This window comes from Meleagris gallopavo, chromosome 7 (genome assembly GCF_000146605.3).
Source record: "Meleagris gallopavo isolate NT-WF06-2002-E0010 breed Aviagen turkey brand Nicholas breeding stock chromosome 7, Turkey_5.1, whole genome shotgun sequence".
In the NCBI taxonomy this organism is placed as follows: domain Eukaryota; kingdom Metazoa; phylum Chordata; class Aves; order Galliformes; family Phasianidae; genus Meleagris; species Meleagris gallopavo.
Genome location: NC_015017.2, coordinates 11,265,891 through 11,287,143, shown reverse-complemented (window position 1 = coordinate 11,287,143; position 21,253 = coordinate 11,265,891). Strand labels below are relative to the sequence as shown.

Sequence of the window (21,253 nt, the reverse complement as noted above, 5' to 3'; positions counted from 1 at the left end):
GAATATTTACAAAGTTTGAATTTCTTAGGGAAGAAACTGCAATGGAATATTTACACACTGAAAAAACAGTTTTATGCTGATCATTCAATTAAAACATTAAATTTTAGGAACAGTCCCGATAATGGTTAGAAAGCCAGCAAATAAATTACAAGACAAAGGCATAAGATCTCCATAAAAATGTTTTTATTCTTTATCAATGAAGACTGCATATGAAAAAAGGATCTACTGTCTGCTTTTCAACACAAGATACTGCAAAACAACAGAGCAGTCTTCCTAAGTAGCAGGGACAGTGGGGTATCCTGCTCCAGGGCAGAAGACAGCTATCAAATGCATCTCTTGCCCTCTAGCAATATAGAGAGGTAACGGTTTTCAGCTAGAGGTTAAAGAAATTACATCAAGAAATGCTACTCTGAAGCACTGTCCTATGGCATGTTTCCACCTTTTCTCAGTCTTCATCCTCATCTTTCACCTTCTTCTTTTTCTTCTTTTTTTTCTCTGTATTCTGGAAACAAACAAACATTGCTATGAATAAGTTGTAATGGAGAAGCAAAACAACACATGTAGCTAAGCAACAGAGCTCACACTCAAAGCATCTCCCCCAGCTGCCATGCTCAGCACAGCAGATGTTCCCTTGCTCCGCTGCTACTCCACTTGATGGTTAGAACACAGCAAGGGAAGTTTTGCTGTCTGTCACACACTGCTGGCTGCTCCAAGCTGTGGTCAGTCTGTAACAAGCAGTGTAGCTTCTCTAATGAAAGGAGAATAGATGAAATTCCATGTTAAGAACAGAATTTCAAAACTGAGCAATTAATTTAGTTATAGCATCCAGTCGGCTGCTGCTAGGAGACATCAAGTGATGCTTCATCTATTCAGCATGTATAGCCTTTGCTCTGCAGGAACCCTGAACAACAGAGATGCCTTTGAATCAGTACCAACAGATCTCTAGAGAAGTAGTAACAACAATGGATACTAAAGCTGGGGGTGGGCTCAGAAAAGGAAGGGAAACACTACTAGTGCACTGAGAAACTGCAATTTCTCAGACCTTATTATGTAATACAACTCTTTCTGAAATTTACAATGATGGATATTACTAAATGAAGTTGCTAGAAACAGTCCCTGCATAACAGGAGTTCAATAGGCAAGAATGTTTTCCACTTGCTCCATATATTTTGGAGGGAATCCATTCCAAAAAGGGTCAGGCATCTGTGCGGTTCTGCCTCACCTCAACTGTAGAGCTGGTGGGCACTTCCTCTGTCAGTTCCTCCTCCTCTTCTTCAGCTTGTTTTTTCTTCTCCTTTTTCTTTTTCTTCTGTTTGACAGGCTCATCCTCTTCTACATTTGTCTCTTCTGTACCACAGAAGGAAGAATAATAAAAAGCAGGTTGTTGATTATTACAAGTGTAAAAGGCAGAAAGAAAAAGCTTTCTATGAGATTTGAGAGAATGCAACAAGGATACTAAGAAAGCAAAAAATACCACGCTGTCTCCACACTCATCCTTAATCCTTTCCTCCCCTATTTGTATGACTACTGCTTGCTATTACCAAAATGTACAGCTACCTAAGACATAAATGACAATGTGACAGTACTAATCACATTTCACCCAAAAAGCACTCCTATATGCCATCTCCAACATTCAAAATAAGCCTGCATGTTTTATTTGCATTTCAGGTGCTCTTTTTGAAAAGAGACTGCCCACAGTTTGGCAAACATTTTCACTGGCATCACAAGAGCCACGGAAAGACTCAACAACCCACATTAGCAGTGCATTCAGCCAACAGCAGGTTATTGGCAACTGATTCCCTTATCTTCTCATTGGAAAGAGGCAGATCAGCAGTCATTCAGACTGGAAGACACAAAGACCTCCTAATGCTGAGCTGACAAAATATTTAATGAAAGAGTAGAAACTCTGTCCTGAAAAACAAGATTTATATAACCTTGGAGAACTGTTAACTCAAGGAGAGATTTACTCATGTTCTCTTACACTTATTTTTCACAACTATTTGCCAACCACTGATGTATTTAATCACTGTGGTAGGAGGACTACAATTTACCACTACTTCATCTTCAACAATATATGCCACAGTCTTAGGAATCTCCAGGTAAAGAAAACAAGCAGAAACCATTACCCAGCTGACAGCTTTTGCAGTAGCCAGCCTGCTACTGGAATATATCGAAGTTAAACTTACTTGCACAACTGAGTCAGTGCTAGATAGCAAGTTTCTCAGTATGAAGTACTCATGAGCACATTCATGATGTAGTAACCACTGTCCTTCAGTAGCTACAAAGATGCTGAAAATAGGAGTACCTGGTCTAGCTGCTACCCAGAAGCATGACTCAAGATGCTGTTTTCTCACTGTATTTCTCCAAAAAACATTTCAGCTTGAAAGTAATAAGTGAGTGTACTTACAGAAAGAAGGGAACAAAACCTAGTATTATTACAATAAATAAATAAATAAATCACATCCTGAAATCTTCATTGTGCTGTTGCAAGTTTAGTACTTCAAGGCAGCAGAAGGACTGAGTCAAAAATAAGCTCCTATCTTTGCCATCAAAATAGCCTTCAAACAAAAAATGGGCTTTAAGTACAGAAAATTTCTAGACATTTCTGCAGCAAAATCCAGCCAACCAATACATGCATTTTTTGACATTTAAAAATGCCAGAATGAAAACAGCAAAAGGATTCCCAACAAAGGAACCTGTATATATGATTTTTAAGGGATTCTGCCATGCTTTGCAATTAACTGTGTGCAAACATAAGGAGCACAAAATGTGTAAGTATACTCACCTTTGTACTACTACTTATATGAGAGAGGTAAAATAACCCTATGCTACATTAAAGCCATACAGTATGACAGGACTGTATGCATCACATTTTGCTACGATACACGCTTTCACTCAGCAGGATGAGTAAGCTCTGCATTGTCAAGCACAACACTGGGTAGCACATCTCTTGTTATTACCATGTGTGTCATCGAGTCTGAAACACCAGACAGTGGAATCCACCACAATTTACAACCACAGATAAAGCACTGAACACTTGCAGACAGTCACTTCTCACAGCTGGCAGCAGATGCCTTCAAGAAGATTTAAGTTGTTGCTTTCTAGCAAAGTTCATCACAGGACTTCATACATTTGAACCTAGGCAGAATGAGGATAAAGGCTCCGGGGGGGGCTACTCTTCTCCCTCTGGATCCAGTACTTCTAAGTCACACAAGCCCAGCAGGACTTCTTTGTGATACACAGCAGTTGACAAGAAAGCCACCAGCTGCTGCTGCAGGCACTAAGGCACAAAAAGCAGCACCCAGAAGAAGAGTTTGATCAATGGCCCTGCACAGCACTGGAAATCATTAGTTCCAGTATCCCACTTTCCGTCAGTCTGCTCTAAGCTTTTACACACCAGCTTCCAACACACCCTCCCTTCTCCATATGATCCCCACACACACAATTAAGTCACGCAGCCTATCAATAAAGACATCACATCATGACACTCCTGTCATTTAAGGCTTTGGGCCTTGCAGGGCTCACTCCATTAATTTAAGATAATGTTTCTCTTGGCAAGAGACACCTTCACAGGTAACAAGCTGCTACTATATCCTGATGCCTCCACACAACTTGAGTACCTCACTGGGGGCACTGGCTAGCCTCACTGGTGGTACATATTGTACAGCAACATCTAGCTTCAGACTTGGGGCAACAAAGTATCAGTCCTATTTCCCATTCTCCACTATTAACACATTTTGTATTAAAAAGCAACTCCTTAAGTGCATTATAACTTATTTCAGCCACTAACCCTCCCCTTAGTCTCTTTTAGGTGTAACATAAAAGGTGAATGTAGATTGAGGTCATGCCACCCCCCTTAGCCCCAGTGCTGCTAAGTTCCTGTCCAAGGTACTACCACCATACACACACCTCTAACAGGTAGAGAGAGAAAACCACACAACACATTTTGCAGGTGCATTTACATCTCAATCTAGCCCAACACAAAATACTGCTCCCCTTTACTACAAATATTAAAGCAGTAGTCTGACAAAGCACTTTTCAATGGCAGCTTTCCACCTCATTCCCATTCCTTACCTTCTTCATGGAATACGGACTGGATCAAACTTGATGTGGCTGAAGAATTCTTTTTTTCCTGGACTGCTTTTCTACCATCCCCACTTATTATGCAACAGCACAAACAGCAAGGGGAAAGAGGGGGGCAGAGACTTCTTACACAGTGTCTGTATGTGTAATCTCTGACCAGAGAAAACCCTACAAGTAGTGCACTGCAAAGAATAGAGTACTGCATTGAAAAGAATAGAGCCAAGAACAGCAGAAACTGAAATGCTTCTACATATTCAAGCAGATACACAACATAAATCCTAATGCTGGGACCTCTTCTGTACTCTTCTGTATGTTTCAGAACTTGAACTACTCAACAAACTTCTTGGACCACCACCCTACCAGCATGCTGTTGCAGACATATCAACTAGAAAAAGAGCAAGGTCATGGTTTGTCTAGCCTATGTCAGGAAGGGATGAAATCTATATACAGTTGATGTGATGTAAATAAGCTATATGCTTCTCCCATAGTATGTCAAGCATTTGGCACACACTTGATACAGAGACCTCAGGAAGAAAAATAGGAGCTATGAACATCCAAAGGATGCCTTACTATTCCAGGTACTTTAGGTATCATTAACTTTTCCAAAAATCAAACAGCACAGATTTCAGTAATTCATAAGTATTCTTATGAACACTCTGTACAACTCAAATCATTCTTGGTAGCTCAAGGGCAATTACTAGGCTCCAACCATTCTCAATTCTCAAAAAAGCAAAGGAAGAAAACAGAAGCAGTTTTCCTCTATAAAACACAAATCATTGAGTAACATTTACAAATAGAAATACCATCTTTGTACTGGTAAGAGACCAGGCTGGAAATAACTAATACTTCACCTGCAAGGAGCTCATGCCTACAAAACATCAATATTTTGGTAACAGAAAGGAGACCCAAGGGAACAATTCTGAGGCTATAGTAAGGGGATTTAGTTCAAAGGACTACCAAAAGCAGTAGCTGTGAAAACACTCACATTCTACAAAAACCAAATGGACAAAGTTCAAACTTTTAAAGTACTCAAGTGTCCTTGTTTCATTATGATAAGCACAAGAGAACAAGCTGGAGCACATATCTCAGATTTAAAGTACAAAGAATTCCCCCACCAATGTAATTTCAATTCTCCTAAGTTCAGTTTCCTACAAGTCGCTCCATACAAGTACACAGACACCAGGAATCAATTAACCAGTATCTGGAAAAATCACCTCTGTAAGTTGAGCATTAAGAAGTAAAGAGCCAACATAAGTACTCATAACCAGCCTCTGATTTCTTTAGAGCACAGCAGCACAGAGGAAGACAGAAAGAAAAGGCTCTGACAGTCCCAATCTGCAGAGCAATGAGCAGCAGATAGAACTGGGAGCAGTTCAAGCCCAGATCTAGTCCAGGGCTTCACAAGAAGAACTTAAAGTCCAAGTTACCTGCTGGGTACTCTACTATCATAGCAAGCATTAGGCCAGCCACTTAGGGGTGCTGCAAGTGTACACACGAAAAGAGGGACAATGTTGCACAAAGTGCAACAGAAACCAGAGTGCTTTGAAATCACAGCCCCAAACCTTTCTTCACACAGTATCTCAGAGAAGAAGAGAACAACTGTGGCCACAGTTGTTTTAGCTCTCTAGACAATAGCTCCTTGTGTACCATAAATTCAGACTGAATTTTCCAAGGGTCATTTAACCTCACGTCCTGATGTTCAACTTTTATGTGCCGGAACACTCCTATACAGAATAAAACAGTATTCAGTTAAAGAAAGTTCAAGCAAGTTGTTTTTCGCCCCCCAAAGGAACCTTCTTTCTAGATGCTAAGAATCACTGAAGATGAGCCTACTATACAGTGCAAGAATAAGCAGAGTCTTACTTGTTAAAACGTTCTATGCCTACAACAGTTTTATCAGAAGATTTTTTTATTAATACTAATATATTGCGTCAGACCCAAGGAGAGTAACCAGGTATTGTGGATGGTCATCAGACCGCACAAAACACACAGCAGCATGCTAGCAGCAGATGCAGCAACTAACCTTCCATCTCTGCCTTGAACTTCTTCGCTTTCACTGCAACCCCTGCCTCCTGTTCTTCCACCTCCTGAATTTTGCGCTTCTTTGAAACAGCAGGAAGCGTAGAGTCACCAGAAGGATCATACACCTTTACTTCACTGTAATGAAGAAAACAAGTCAGTTCAGGTAATGAAGAACTAGCCTCCAGGTAAGATCTTGAAGTTAACTTTCCAACACAATCTCCTGAAAACATTAGCAAAACAATTCTGCTCAGCTAACAAAGCATCTACAGGTAGTTGGCTCTTTCTCCAACACATGAATGGTTCATTGGTAATTAGGAGTACAGAATATATCCCATGAACTACAACTGTCTGATCTGAAGAGAAGGTATCAGCTCAACCAAGAGCTCAGTTCTGGTTTATATCTGAGATTCTACAGAGCACTTAAGTTACCCATTTATCTCTTGCCAGCTGAAAGTCTTCCTATCGCTGTTGTATGGTCACAAGTACATAGCTCCCTACAATTAGCGGAGTTCATAAGTGTACCCTAGGGTTATCAGAATCACAAGATTGGGAAGAGCTTTGTTTCCGCTTTCTCTGCACTGCTTCTCCACCATTACATTCAGAGGGCACAAGTTAGAAGGCAAAGTAATGGCTCATCTCTGTATCACTGACTTCACAAGACAGGAGAATACCTAATCTGTGGCTGAAGCCACCTCTATCTGAATACCAAAAGGTCCTTTGTTTAGTCTTTACCTCTTATAGAGACTGCAGAGAATCAGCTGCCCTTAAACACAGTTCTCTTCCATCATACTTTTTCAAGGACAGTTGAATCATTAGTAGCAATAAAGCAACTTTTTTCTAATTCAGAACAGAATTCCTAGAAGAGAAAGAAGTTCTAAAATAATAACCCTAAACTATTTTCCATCTGGAGATGTGAGCATCTAAACTTCTCTAAAGAAGGAATCTGAAGTAGCTACCTTGCAGAGGTTGCAAATGCAACTGAGACTAGTGATCAGACTGAGAAACACACAGCAATACCAGCAGGTAGCATTATCAGCTTCTCCTCTAAGCACCACAAACTCTGATGGGTATGATCACAGCATATTGCTTTGCAGAAACTGACTACACAACCTCTTGGGAACAGTGGATTTTGTTTCATCTCTTCAAAGTAATCAGACAACAAACTTCTGAAACTTTACTGTGATGTAATTAATTAATGCTGGGTATCTAGTTCCATACAATACTACGACATTCTTGCCAATATCCTTACAACACTAGTTTGGTCCTTCAAACAATATCCACAGAGCCGTAGCAGTACGACTGTATACTATGAAGATAATTTGAAGGAGACTGAGCTGGTGTACGGATCATGGCCAAAGTAGTTGTAACTTCAGAAAGTAAACATGCTCCTGAAAATAAAACTTCAGAAATTCCAGAATTCAAATTATTTTGAGTGCGTGAAATGAGTACTTTTAATCTCTTTCCCTTTTAGACAGCCAAACTAGGCTAAACAGCAAGAAGTTATCTTCAGCGTCTCTTCCCCCAAGCCTAGACATCTGCAGAACAAGCCTAACAGTAGAAACATGTCCCAGCAGGACTTGACCACTCCTCATTTCAAGAGGTCATAAACCTACAAGCATGCTGTCTTCTCAACACCTTAAGTTACTGCCTCCTTACACACACTGATGCTTCATTTACTGACAATTGTTTTTTCAAAAACTGCTCCAGAAAACACAGCCATCACTACCCTTTGAGACACTTAACAAATGGGAATGCAAGTTACAGCCAGCCTTGAAAAAGATGTGTGGTAAATGCAAATGGATGCAACGCTGCTAGTTTTTCCTGACAGAACTAACACTCCGCTCTACTTCTGCCAAGCACTTGCCCTTTCTACACCAAGGAATCACCAAAATGGGAAGGCCAGGTTAAGCAAGATGCCTGCAAACAAATTAAGTGAAAAATTCAGACATCACAGCTCAAATTAACAGTAATACATTCCAGCCCTTAAATGTTCAACCATCAAAGCTGCAATTCGTTCATTTCAGGCACCCGAAACTGCTCTGTTCCTTAAGACTCCGCTATTATGCATAGGACCTAAACAAGGAGATCAAGCTTTGCTCAAACTAAGTGGGTTTTCTGTACGTTTACTTTCCTAAAAATAAGATTTCTAGGACAGCTTTCAAACATGTCCAAGAAATTCATACAAACACCAATTTTCTCAATTCTAACTTTCTCAGACTTGCATTAAATAAAGCTGCTATGTAGTTATCTGATGATGTCAATAATTTTCTATTAGAAAATCAGGACTTTTTCCCTACTATACTGGCTTTACCATAACTGTAAAACATGGAAACATGGAAATTTGCATTAGTGATTAGGACATGTTATCAGTGTTTTAGAGCACAGAATATCTCTTCTGGATTTCAAGGCAGTCCAACCCGCAATGAAAAAGCTTCTCAGGAATAAAAGTATGAAGAGTTATTTACACTCAGTCAAGCTGAAAAGAAAAACTACTCACCTCTTGTTTTGATATTTGTCTGCCCTGGCCAAGGCTTTTCCAGTGCCACTTATTCTTCTTATCTAAAAGAAAAATTTAAAAGTGAAAAATAAATTACTCAGAACAAAAACAATTCACAATACAAGATTCAGAGCCCTTGAAAGGAATCAAAAATGGACAGATGGGCTTATGTGATTGGCCAGGATCTGGTACAACTGCACAAGTCTTTCTCCTAAGATTAGAATAGTGACAGGGTGACAACTGAGGTGAGAAAGGCCTCATGATGTGCCTTTCTAATACTGCTCTTCTAGAAGCCAGCACAACTAAGGGACATCTATAGTATGGGATCAAACATAGTACAGCCACATAAGAGGACTATAATTGGAAACTCACTAAACTAGTTCAAATTTGTGCGTGCTTCCTTTTTTGTAAGGACAACTGTATGTCAGGGTAGGTATCATTAGGTATCATTCTACAGCTGGCATAAAGCTGACCTTAAAACCACAAAACAGACTCAAAACTTGATTTGATTAAATCTGTACTTGTCAGATAAGTTGGTGCTTTGGTATCAACTAACACAGCTCCTTCCTTCTGTTTCCATGGGAAGTACTGTGTCCTGTGAAATACTCGAAGAATTGGCAAGTTTTTCTGGATTTTTCTTTTTTTTTTTGGTACTAGCTGTACCAGTAGTACAACATAATAGCAGCAGATATAGCTTGGGAGGCTGCAAGGAGTCATAGCTTGCAATATCACATGCAGAAGGCATACTACCTTAAAGTGGAAAATGAATCCTATGTTGTCCCAGTATGCTATGCCAATGGCAGCAGATGGAACAGCAGGTACAGAGAGGCAAGACATGTATTAGGAGATGAGAGGATAATGCAGCAGCTCTTCTGTGATGTAAATAACATCTAGCTTTGGCTCTGAAAGCTCTGAGCTCTAAATACCATCAAGATTTTGAGAAATCACAATGAGAAACAGAGTGGAGGAGGAACAATAAACAAACTGGCTTCCTTCTTAAGTGAAGCAGTCATGACATAACAAGTCTATGTTTACAATTAATAAATAAATGTAGTAGAATCTAAGTGCATGATCATTTTCGCTTCTTCAAAGCCGGTATTTTTCAGTATAATGTATGCAGGGAACCACACAAACAAAAACTGACACCAGCTCACAGGTCCTCCAGTCAAGGTTTGGAGATATGCTACAGAGTAACAATGACACCAAAGATTCAATGTATCAGAAAATCATGCCAGAAACAGAAGAGGTACAGAAGTCATGTTTTTCAAGAAAGTCAGCTTCATTCAGCAATCCATGTACTTACTCCTCTCTCTTCCAAATGCCTCAGCCTTGTCTCTACTTTTAACCTGTTCTCAGCTCCCATTTCAGCACTGGTATCCTCTCCAAGGGCATCGTAACGAATAGTCAAGGCAGTCTTAGCTGCCAGCATTCGAGAAATCTGGGCAAGGCAAAAAGAATATTAAATGCTAAGACTGAACACAAGGCAGTGATTCACTCTGATCTGGAAGCTATAACCATAAACAGAAGAATAAGGCAACCTTCTCCTAGCAGCATTTAGTCCAGAAAATAATTAGTATGTCATTCTTTAGCACATCCATACAGTTAAAGTAACACCATATTTTCTACATAAGTAGGGGGACACTTCTAAACCTAGCAAATAAGTTAGACATCTCCCACTCTACCTCAAGTTTTATCCCAGGTCATTTTGAGGTATAATTTTCAGGCGAATAGCATTCTCCAGAATTCAAGACATCTTCATCCAGCTGCTTTACAAAAACCTAAGCTCTTTAAATGCAAGACATGGAAGTTACTACCTTCAGCACACAGTATGAACTTGATTTTCAAATAAGACTAACGCCTGATACAGCTTAGCCTTCTACCACATAGAATAAAGCAGTAACATATTCCTTGAGAAAACCAGTGTTATATCACAACTCAGCAGGTATGGATCTATTACAGAGTTGTGTTGAACAGACCCCTTCCCCTCTGTCAACAGGAATGGACACCACAAAGATTTGTGGGACAATGCTATAACCACAAAGCAGAACAGGAGAGAAGGCCACGGAAAGTGCCTTAATCTGAAGCTCAAGTCATCTCAATGACAGACTTCCACATTCTGAAAAAAGCAAGCTTCAACAGTTCTGAAACTCACCTTTCCTTTGTTTTTGGCAGTTGTTTGTCCCACTAAGGAAGCATGATAGATAAGGCCAAATTTAGGCGTGTCTCGCTTAGTCTTCAGTGCTCTGAAGAGCGCTTTCTCAGCACCCAATATCTGAACTGTTGAGGCTGGATGTTTTGCCAGATTCAAGAGGGAACCTAGAAGGAAGTGACACAGGAATAGTACTCTATCAGAAGAGCAGCTAAACAAGCACAATACTAGATCCCTACAGTATTCAAAAGCAGGAGATCTGAGCACTCAATTTCTCTACAAGCTGTTTCATGTCAATTTCCCGAAGAACAAGTAAGCCATTTCAATCTTTCATGCTTAAACTTGTCTCTGATTTCAGCAAGAGGAAAGAAGGGCGAGTCGATAAAACATTTGGTACAAGAGTAATGTCTACTCCTGATCAGGTCCCATTGACAAGAATACATCATCACACAACTACAGCAGATAACCAAAACAAGGCTGCTACAAATCTTGCTACAAATGCTTGAAGCCAGCTTCTCAATATTTTATCTGACTGGACTGTCAGAAGGGGGCTCAGTGTCTCAGAAGAGGTAGTGACTTAAGTTGCCCTCATATTCCAAAAAGGATTCAGGCCAACCAAGAACTACATCATCACAGACTAGTACCAAGCTCACACTCATATTCTCAAGAGATGTTAATCACTGTCTTGCATGACGCCTTTAGCCAATTAGCTCCCGAGAGAAAACTTGTGATGAGATCAACTAAGCTTTCTTTACAATGGCTACTGTGACCCACCTGCGTGAGCAATGAGCCTTGCTCCAACCAGTTCACCCACCATGACAGTGAGATTAGGAGCAATGGCCATCATTCTGTTCTTCAGGTAGTCATACAGCTGTGTCCGATACTCAGAGATCTCAATCACCTGGCATAGACAAAGTTTAGTTACACAAATCAGAATTGGCTGACAGACAAATCAAAGCCCTAAATGAAAGTGTTGAAAATTCCAACCAAGGAGGCTAACAGTGCAAATTACACAATCAAGAGTCAGTTACAGAAAGCTTTATATAGGGAATATTCCCAGAGTAGAGTTCCATCCATGAAGTATATTGGATTTGTATTGCTCATTCTCTCATGCAACCTATTTTTTCACAGAGCTCCTGATAAAGGAGCTGACAACACGCCAAAGACAGCGAAGCAGAACAAAAATACTTAGTAAGGACATTTTCTTTAGGACAAAACACTGGAACATTCAGTTTTCACATAAATCTTTATCACCATTCTCTTTAAATAGGATAAATGGTCTTTACTTGTTCCATACAAATACACTCAATTAAAGCACACATAAAAAAGCAGCCCAGTCTAGACTGAGAACAGGAACTCACTATTCCTAACCCTGCCACTCCCTGGTAAAGTCACAAAGGGATTAAGCTGGCACCAAAGTCAGAGGGAGTTCATACGCAATACAAATGAAAGGAGAGGGCTCCCAGTTCTTTTTAAGCCTCAGTGCGCCACTTTTAACTCAGGGCTTACCACCCAGCTTCAAAATGGACAGGTTAGAAAGAGGTTGCATAGTTCCATGCTCCTAAGGGCTTAAAAACACACCGATGCCAGAATTCCATGCAAAAGGAAGACACTTGCAGAAGGCTTCAAGTAGACATCAACAGATTGAGATGGCTCAGATGAGGTAGTGACTGTGCACCCTCATGTTTGTACATCAGGAGAAACACAATATAGGAATCATCACTGCCATCGTGACTGTGTTAGAAAGACCCTAGTAAAACCTCTCCATGGTAGAAGAGTCTCTGATGTTGTCAGGCAATGAGGAATTTCTACTGCTATTCATATATATGTACATACCTGATCACAGAGATGGATTATGTTGTTTATATCTTCTTCTGATACTTCTGTTCCCATAGAAATCTCAGCAGCAGCTTTTACATCTTCCTCAATCTCCTCTGGTAGGATGTCAGAAACATCAGAAGACGCAAAATTTCTTCTATCTCCTGCAGGGGACAGATGAAAGCATGTTTGTAAGTGAGTGCAAGATGAACAAGTATGAAAAGAACAGAAACAAAGATAAAGGCTAAAATAACAGTTAAGTCTGCTATCATCCTATCCTAAACTCCCAAAATAACCATTTATGTTCAGACTTTATTTAGGCTACCTGAGAATGGTTGGGAAAATTAAATTTGGAACTAGAAAAAAGCCTTTATTCTGTAACACCAAATACTTCACCTTTTCAATAGTTTCTTGCTGTAAAATTTTCAGTCACAAGATTACAAAGGAAGAATACCAGGAAGCAAGCAGTCACTTTTAACTAACCAAGCTTAAGTAATTCTTCCTACAATTGGAAGAGAAGGAAAAAAAAAAAGCAGCTATAGTCAAAGGGAACAGCCACAAACAGGCAGCGAGTCCCTTTACATCGTATTTGGCAGCTAATATCCAAATTGATCTGCTGATTAATTCTGATTGTAAGCTATGCTGGTGGTCTTCATGAAGAACTGGCTGGTCATACGATATTAGCTTTATATCAAGCTTCAGAATTTCAAACTGCATTAGCGTACAGAGGCAACTATACACCACTTCTCTACTGGCCCTACGTACACTGCTCTTGATGGTGGGATTGTACACAACACTGTGAGCTACTGGAGAGCAAGTGGCTGGCCTACAAATCTGTGTCATAACATTTCACATTAGTACACAGTCTATTCCCCAGGCTCACGCCTCCTCATTACTCACCAACTTTCCGCACACATTTACAATACGTTAGGTTATCTGTGATGATTTTACCCAGCTCAGGGAAGTGCCAACCATACCATTCTCTACAGCGCATGATATAATTATTCAGTTCTTTGTCCAGGTCATCAAGAAGTGCTATGAGAAAGAAGAATGGACATTTGTTTCTTACAAGGAAATTGAGAAATGGTTAACTCTTACATCGACAAATTTAAAAAAAATGTACAGAGATAAAAGTAGATAAGTTGTTCCAGAAGTAATGCCTCCTATTTGTTTCCATGGAAACTATAACAGATTCAAAAAGCACAACACCACTATTTGATAAGGCAAATTCTCATCCACCAAACACTTTTTTTTCCCCCAACACAATCACCACCATTAGCTATACATATTCATCGGCAGTGAAAAAGTCTGCATGCTGCATTAGTAAAAGTATGCACCAGAGGGGGGATCCACTGTCATCACTGCCTCACTGTGCTCCCATGCACTGTCTAGTGTCCAAAAATGTTCAACAAGCATCAGTGAATGTCAATGGGTGCCAATTTTTTCACACAGATGAATTCAACAACACCTTCGTTTCATACATGCATCCATGTCAGACGCCATTTTATAAGACTGCCCCTTTGCTCCCATATGCCACACAGTAGCAAAATACAACACCATATTGGTGGGAAGGTTATACTTCCACTACCATACCACCTATATTCACCTCTGACATCGCTGGCCAACATAATAAAACAGGAGGCATTACTTTCAGAGCAGACCTCATTTTATCACCAAGATTTTATGGAATGAAACTTAAGTTTCAGTATCATGTAAGTCTTTAGTTTTCAGAGAACTGCATAATCCTAGGCACAACAGTGCAGAAACATTAGAATTACCACAAACGTGGTCTGAAAGTTTCACCACTGGGACCACCTTGGAGAACAGACTCCTTTAACAGCTGCAAAGGGCATCCTCTTGGATGGGGCACAGGAGCCACTGTGATTCTCCCTCTCTATCAGAGAAGTGCTACACACACAAGATGGATGTAATAATTAGCCACCTAATAAACTTTACAGAAAAAGCCTAATGGTGAGAATGTATCTTATATTCAGTTACTTCATTGTATTAAGCCCTTTAATTGACTTTATAGTATAAATGCATCCTACAAATCCAACAGGCTCACCAGCTAGAAGATATGACTGATAACTGGATTTACAACATCAACATGTAACACCCACGGCATATATTGCTACAGAGCCCTGAGGCTAAAATATTTCCCTCTAGTGCAATACCAACATTCCCATCTGTTGTCTCAGTGGTAGTGACGAAGGAACTGAATTAAATCATTATTTTCAGCTTAACTATGTTTCATCATTGACAGCAGTCTGGGAATTAATATTCCAAACAGGATTCTTCGCTACTGCTCACAGCAAGAATGTTGATTACAATGTGGATGTCTTCAAAGACAAATGAGGAATGGGTGTTCCTATCTGTGTTTACAGTTGCAGTCTGTTTTCCATTAAGAAAGCATGGGCATGGAAAACAGCATAAAATACTGTAGTGGTTTTTACATCTCTGCATCTCCAGATCGCTCCCTATGTGACCTACCATGAAAGTGAAGATTCAGAAAGCCCTGCTGTGTGGGGCCCAGACACTCTCCCAAAATAACTGAGGTGAGACATGTTGGGAAGTGAAGTCCACAGAGGACTGAACTTACACTGCCTGTATTTAAACTGATCTCTATGCTAAGAAAATGGACATTGGCTTACCGCATGACCCTAACAACATTACTGTTTGTGGTAAATCCTATTGAGTTAAGAAACCTTATGCCTAGCTGAACACAATATAATTTATTGTAACATGCTAAGGAAAAAAACAACACCAATACTTTTCTGCAACCAGCATCAAGAAGGCAAATAACATAAGCTGAACCATTAATAATTTAGGCTGTAAATATACTTACAAATTGCCTGAACAATCATGGTATCTACTTTGTCTGGGCTGAATTTCAACTTGTATCGAGAAAGGCTGTGGATACAGAAATAATTTCATCAGTACACTGACATCCCACTGCAGAGCACATCCCACTCGTCCCTATTTTACAGGAACGTGGTTGTCCATGCACTCATTCATACCAGCTCAACTTTGTGGCACTGACCACTCCCACTTGTGACCATTGAAAAAACCCTGATGACACAACCTGTGGCATATGATGAACATATGTTCAACAGCTGTGACATATACATGTGCATATGCTATGAAAAAGGTGAAAGCAAAGGCTAACCATACCACATGCATCAGACTGAGCACGAACACTGTGGCAGGAAATAGGTTTCTGGTTTCCTTCTGCACTGCTTCCCACAAAAATTATTTGTCAATAGCACTTTCAGTTCTGCAGCAGTTGGAAGCGATCCACAAAACACAAACTACACTGCAACAAATATCAGCAATGGTAACGAGAAGTAATAGAAGAAACTTCCCAGAACAGACTCTCACTGACTGAGAATGTCCATTATCATCTGGCTTTCAATATATGTTAAAAATTTCTACAGTAAAACACATGATATCCACTTAAACCTTCAATTTTTTTTAAATATTAATGCCTATGTTCTAGACATCATTATCAGCAACCAATGCATTTTTAAAGAATTAGCTACAACAAAGCAGTTCTCTAACTTGTCAATGGCTACAGAACAAGCTCATGTCAGAAAATGAATTAAAAGTTCTCATGAGTGTATGCCTGACCCTGTGCTAATCCAATAATTTTTTTCTATTTAACTACTACTCCACTAAACCTAACAAGGCATGATGATGAGAAAGAAAAGATATTTCTCCCTTTAATATTTCCATTGTATACATTATGTATGCATGTATGCCAGTGTAAATCAGCAAACCATAATCCTCCCATCCCTAAATAGCAATGGAGTTTTAAACTAACCACTCAACTGCTACAGAGACATTTTACACAAAACTCTGTAGTAAAGGGAAAAGAAACTATCAACTTTGGCGTGAGGCTGAAGCCTTTCCCCAAGAAGGTGGTTGCAAACTGAAAATCCCTGTGAAACAAGGCTTCAAGTACACATGTATGTTGATTTATAAAGTGAATATGAAACCGTATCACAGCACAGAGCAGCCAAGTACACGGGAGTAGGGCAGTGACAGGATGAGACAGAGCTGTGCTAGGAACTCACCTGTGTGCCAGACCCAGACACATAGCTGCCATCTCTCGAGAAGGAAGCCCTGTAATAAGCCCTTCGATCTGTGAACGAATCCCTCTCATCAGCTCTGTAACCATCGGGCTGTGTATACAACTCAAATTCAGCTTATCCTGCAAGATGGAAATCGTTGAGTCCAAGTCAGACATGACAATGATATTTCTCTAAATCCCTTCTTCCAGAGCTTTATCTCATTACGCCTGGCTTTCCCATGGCAATTCTGTGGTCACTCAACAGGTTCAAGTCTTTTCTCACGCTTAAGGTAGTGACAAATTCAGTTCACTACACCGTAACAATCCCAGTTTGAAGAGGAGATGTATAATTAAGCCTCTATTTGCTACATAGGCACTGGAAGTGAAGAATCACAATTTTGAAGTTTACTGGAAAGTTTGGTCCCAGAGAGAAAATTCAAAGGCAGAGTATATGAGTTTTCATTTCTTCAAGGTTTGGGATCTTTTTCAGAGAACAAAAATGAATAATTAGGTCAGAGTCCTTGGTGGCATTCACTTCAACTCTGAAGCCTTCTCTGTTTGCATCCCACAACAATCTAACACAGGATGAGAATATGGCTGAATAAAACTCCCTGGAACAGGCAGCAATCAGACATGAGATGTGAATCTAGGATTTGACAGCTAGGAGATACCAGAGAAAGTAGACCACTTCTACAGCACTTCTTCCTCTGGTAGGCAAGAGTTGGAGGGACATCTGATCATAAGGAATAGAGATTCTACACACCACAAACACCATAGTGCCAGCAGGTTCCATTGCTAATAATTTTTATCTTTCTAGAACCTGTTTATAAGATCTCAGTAGTATGAAACAGAAAGACAAAAACAGGAAAGTCAATAATCACCTTTATGACACCACCAAGTTTAGCATCTGCTACAGCCAACTGTTCATGGGCATCTTTTGCCACTATCTTCTTGAGAATTTTCTTCAAGTTCTTGCTGAGCTTGCCTTCTACGAGAGCTGTAGATGCTGTAGAAAACAAGACCACCAAAAATGCAGTTTGTTTCCTTTCCTAAAACCTGCAACTATATGATCTCTAACTTGGTATTTTTATTTTGACTGCCACAGTAGCTTTAGTCTGAGCTGCAATACCACTTCACTACGTGGTAGCTAAAATAAAAACAGAAGTAAATTATATTCTTGCCCTATTGAAGACCTAGACCAGGAGTCATTTTCCCACCTGCTTTACCTCGCTTCACGTGTTTCCAATTCAGTTTTTCTGAATTTTGCTTACAGACTGCTACAAGTACATAATATGTCTGTACGATCAATAAGCATACAGAGATTAGGCTCAGTAAGATTATCACAGTGGAAAGATAATCAAAATAAATGGAAATGCTCACCAGTGTTGTAGGCTCACAGTAAACTCCACAAGAAGCAATCTCCAGAAAGAGATCCTTCCCCAGTGAGGGTCAGCCCTTAAATGGGGTCTAGGAGAGGTGCAGCCAGGCTCCACCCTTCTGGTCACACAGCTGAACTGCCTTCACCTGTGCTCCCACAGCTGACTCAGTGCTTGCCTCAGGTGGTCAATCAGAGGTTCAGGCTGTGATCCAACAGTTCCCATACATACATCTTAGATGTAAATTTCACATTTCCAAAAGCAAGGTTTTAAGGGAACATTTTGTATACAATATAATTAACCAGGTTCATTAATCCACAGCTGAACTATCTTAAATTGAGCAATGGCTTATTTGCATCCTGTGCTGACAGTAACATATATGGTCCTTCAAAACCCAAAAAAAAACACCGCACCCATGGACTGGGGAGTCAGAAACAGACCCTTTTAGTACACACCACATAGACTGAAGAACTTTAAATGGATTGTTTTCATACTTAAGTATTAACTGACCTGTAAGAGGTTTAACACCACACAATATATTTTAAGACAGCACAAATAAAGCCCTCTGTGCAGATCAACTTTGTACTCCACTGAACTTCTGTGGTTGATGCAACATCTTCAACATAACACACAGAACACAAGCCAGTGATTTTTTGATTTCTAGAACCTTAAGGAAATGCAAGGGCAAATTGTGTGCTCACTTACCTTTTTCCTCTCATCCTTTCTAGAATGGAGATAAGTTATGAAACTTTCAAGATACCGAACAGCTCCTGAGCCTCATAAAACAGGCATTTACATAACAATCTCTTCAAAATAAATGTAACATAGGGAGCTTGAGTAATCTTCTCCATTTTCCACATAAACTCAAAGCTCTAAATTAGGGTTTTCCATTGGTTTTATTGCTTTGTTGTTCAGGTGTTGAGATTTTTTTTTGCATATTTTAAAACCAAACTAGCAATAAACCTAAGCAAAAGCAACATACGCCAAAAAAACACGCCAGAGAAATATACTGCAGCTTCAGTCTCAACTCTATCATTTGCATACATGACACCTCCATTTTCACAGTGTTTCCTTAGCTTCCTCTAAAAGCTACCCCTACTACCTTAGAATATGAAGATCCATTATTTGGTAGTAAATATGAGGTATAACATCCACTTACAGAATTTATACTATGCCAGTCCATTCAGCATTAACAATCATGCTATCCCTGAACAACTAGCTAGCACTTTCATCTTTTCTGTTCAAACTAATCTGCAGCATTGAAAATTTAAGTGTTTAAATAGTAAAAATTACTGAATATAAGGCTTTCAATTTTCTTTAAGCACCTGAATTTCTCTGAAGTGCAATATTAGCATTTTTTTCTGCTGCAAAAATAAAAGGTATAACACCCATACAACAAGCAGTTATAGTGATATATTGTCTGTTGTCTCAGTGGTAGTGACGAAATACTGACTCAAATCAGCTACATTCAGTTCCAACAAGTATCCATCATTGACAACAGACTACGTGCATCAAATTTCTACATGGCGCTCATTAGTAAATTGCTTGGGCAATAAGAGTGACATGAAAAAAGACTTCGTTATGTCTCTACTATACTAGAGTGGGTGGATGACCTCATAAAACAACAGAAGCAGTTGCCTTTGAAAGATGCATTATTTAAAAACTAGGCAAAGTAAAAACAGTAGAGACAGAGGTAAGCAATGAGTGAACTATTGCCTGACAGGTTAGAGATTGTTGTTGTTTGGCTGACTTTTATTTTTTGAGAAACAATGCCAACTTTGCCTTACCAGCAAGCGCTTCCGTTGTGTCCTGAAACTTTTCAAAGTGTTTCAGTTTTACTCTGGAAAAAAAAAAAGAAAAATACAAGTATGTAAACAAATGTACAAAAACTAGACGCTAAAAAACGCTTGCTTGCTTTTTTTCCTGCCACCACTATTACAGTTCCCTTCTTTGACCAATTGCAAGAGAGCAGAGATGAATATTCAGACCCTCCAAAAGGAAAAGGAGCAATATATTTACAGACAGATATTAAACACGTGAATTTCAAGACTGCACCCTGATTGTCACTGTTGACTGATAACACTATCCTTCTCATATTCAAAAGAGAACTTTCTGCCTCCATGGAACACAGCCTGCACAGCTGAGATTTAACTCTCTTTTCCATCAAGAATTCTTCAAATCTTTAAGACTGAACTGATTCATTGCCCCAGAATCCTCAAGTCCTCCCTTGTAATTACATGTTAGAAGTTTTGAGCTGAGCTTAAAACAAACAACCAGTATACAGAAAATTCTTCCATCGCCTAACTGCTCACTAGAGCCAAAAATCATATATGCAGTGTTTAAACACTGTGCCAACTCCCAGAGCTCAAGTTCCTTCTCCCCCTCACATAATCTGAGGGTGTTGATATCTAGAGTCCCAGTGAAGAAGCTATCACAATCCAGTAAATTCCTTGTCAAGGGCAGGCATTTAACTAATCCAGTTCTGATTAACCACTGTGCTTTGTGAGTCAAGTATCTGCAAAAGAAGCAAGGTCACAGATAAAGCTGAATGCCTGAATTAAGAACACAAGCCCAACAAAAGCCCGAGGCTTATTCTGATGCCTTTTTAGAATCATTAGAAATACAAGAACTAACTTGATCAGAGAACAGATCCATTAAGAGCCATATGCTGTCTAGCAAGTGGCCAGGATGATGTTTCCAAGACAAGATTAACAACACTTCAAACAGACAAATGTGGAATATTCTGTCTTCTCTTCTAAATATTCCTCCAGAGCAGTACAAATCCAAATCACAAGTCATAGCTTGTTCAGAGGTATCTGTTCTAACCAAAGCTGGTTAGAAATGCTCCAATAAAAACACCCTAAGCAGACTTGGCAGGAATTCACCATTGTTCCCAGCCTTAGGACTATTTGCTAGAAAGGCCAGCTTGGTCAGCAGGCACTGCAACCTCAGGCAGCTGCTCAGCAACACTAACAGTCATTGGTGGCATGGGAAGCAACGCTAACTCTCAACTCACAGAAGGTTTCACATGCTATGATTGAACCACAATGCTGGATTGAACCACAACGGGTTTTTATTTCAAGAATTTCCTGTGAACACAAAAACATGTTATATCAGCCAGTTTCAGCATTACAAACTTGGATGTTCTTGTCAGAACACCCAAAACTCCTTATAATATTGTTCTTTCTTCCATGGCATGTGGTAAAAACTTTCACAGCTTAATTATGCAGCTATATGTG

At 39.7% G+C, this 21,253-nt stretch overlaps 1 protein-coding gene and 4 non-coding genes across 5 annotated transcripts in view; all 5 read right to left on the bottom strand.

The window, feature by feature from the left end:
* Positions 1-161: 161 nt before the first annotated feature.
* Positions 162-21,253, bottom strand: part of NOP58 (NOP58 ribonucleoprotein) — a 24,379-nt gene continuing 3,287 nt past the window's right edge. Inside the window, exons 3-15 of the mRNA XM_010713471.2 lie at positions 19,802-19,854; positions 17,520-17,644; positions 16,643-16,779; positions 15,415-15,479; positions 13,470-13,604; positions 12,588-12,733; positions 11,526-11,652; positions 10,755-10,918; positions 9,906-10,040; positions 8,603-8,664; positions 6,107-6,240; positions 1,223-1,347; positions 162-502 (exon numbers count right to left, since the gene is read on the bottom strand). Of these exons, the coding sequence (XP_010711773.1) occupies positions 446-502; positions 1,223-1,347; positions 6,107-6,240; positions 8,603-8,664; positions 9,906-10,040; positions 10,755-10,918; positions 11,526-11,652; positions 12,588-12,733; positions 13,470-13,604; positions 15,415-15,479; positions 16,643-16,779; positions 17,520-17,644; positions 19,802-19,854 (1,465 nt within the window). The 3' untranslated portion in view covers positions 162-445. The remainder of the gene's footprint in view (positions 503-1,222; positions 1,348-6,106; positions 6,241-8,602; positions 8,665-9,905; positions 10,041-10,754; positions 10,919-11,525; positions 11,653-12,587; positions 12,734-13,469; positions 13,605-15,414; positions 15,480-16,642; positions 16,780-17,519; positions 17,645-19,801; positions 19,855-21,253) is intronic.
* Positions 11,307-11,392, bottom strand: LOC116216863. The gene has a single exon (XR_004160424.1). It is a non-coding gene; the product is annotated as a small nucleolar RNA SNORD11 (small nucleolar RNA).
* LOC116216864 lies at positions 12,399-12,482 on the bottom strand. The gene has a single exon (XR_004160425.1). It is a non-coding gene; the product is annotated as a small nucleolar RNA SNORD11B (small nucleolar RNA).
* On the bottom strand, positions 14,752-14,839 carry LOC116216868. The gene has a single exon (XR_004160429.1). It is a non-coding gene; the product is annotated as a small nucleolar RNA SNORD70 (small nucleolar RNA).
* Positions 19,431-19,519, bottom strand: LOC116216867. The gene has a single exon (XR_004160428.1). It is a non-coding gene; the product is annotated as a small nucleolar RNA SNORD70 (small nucleolar RNA).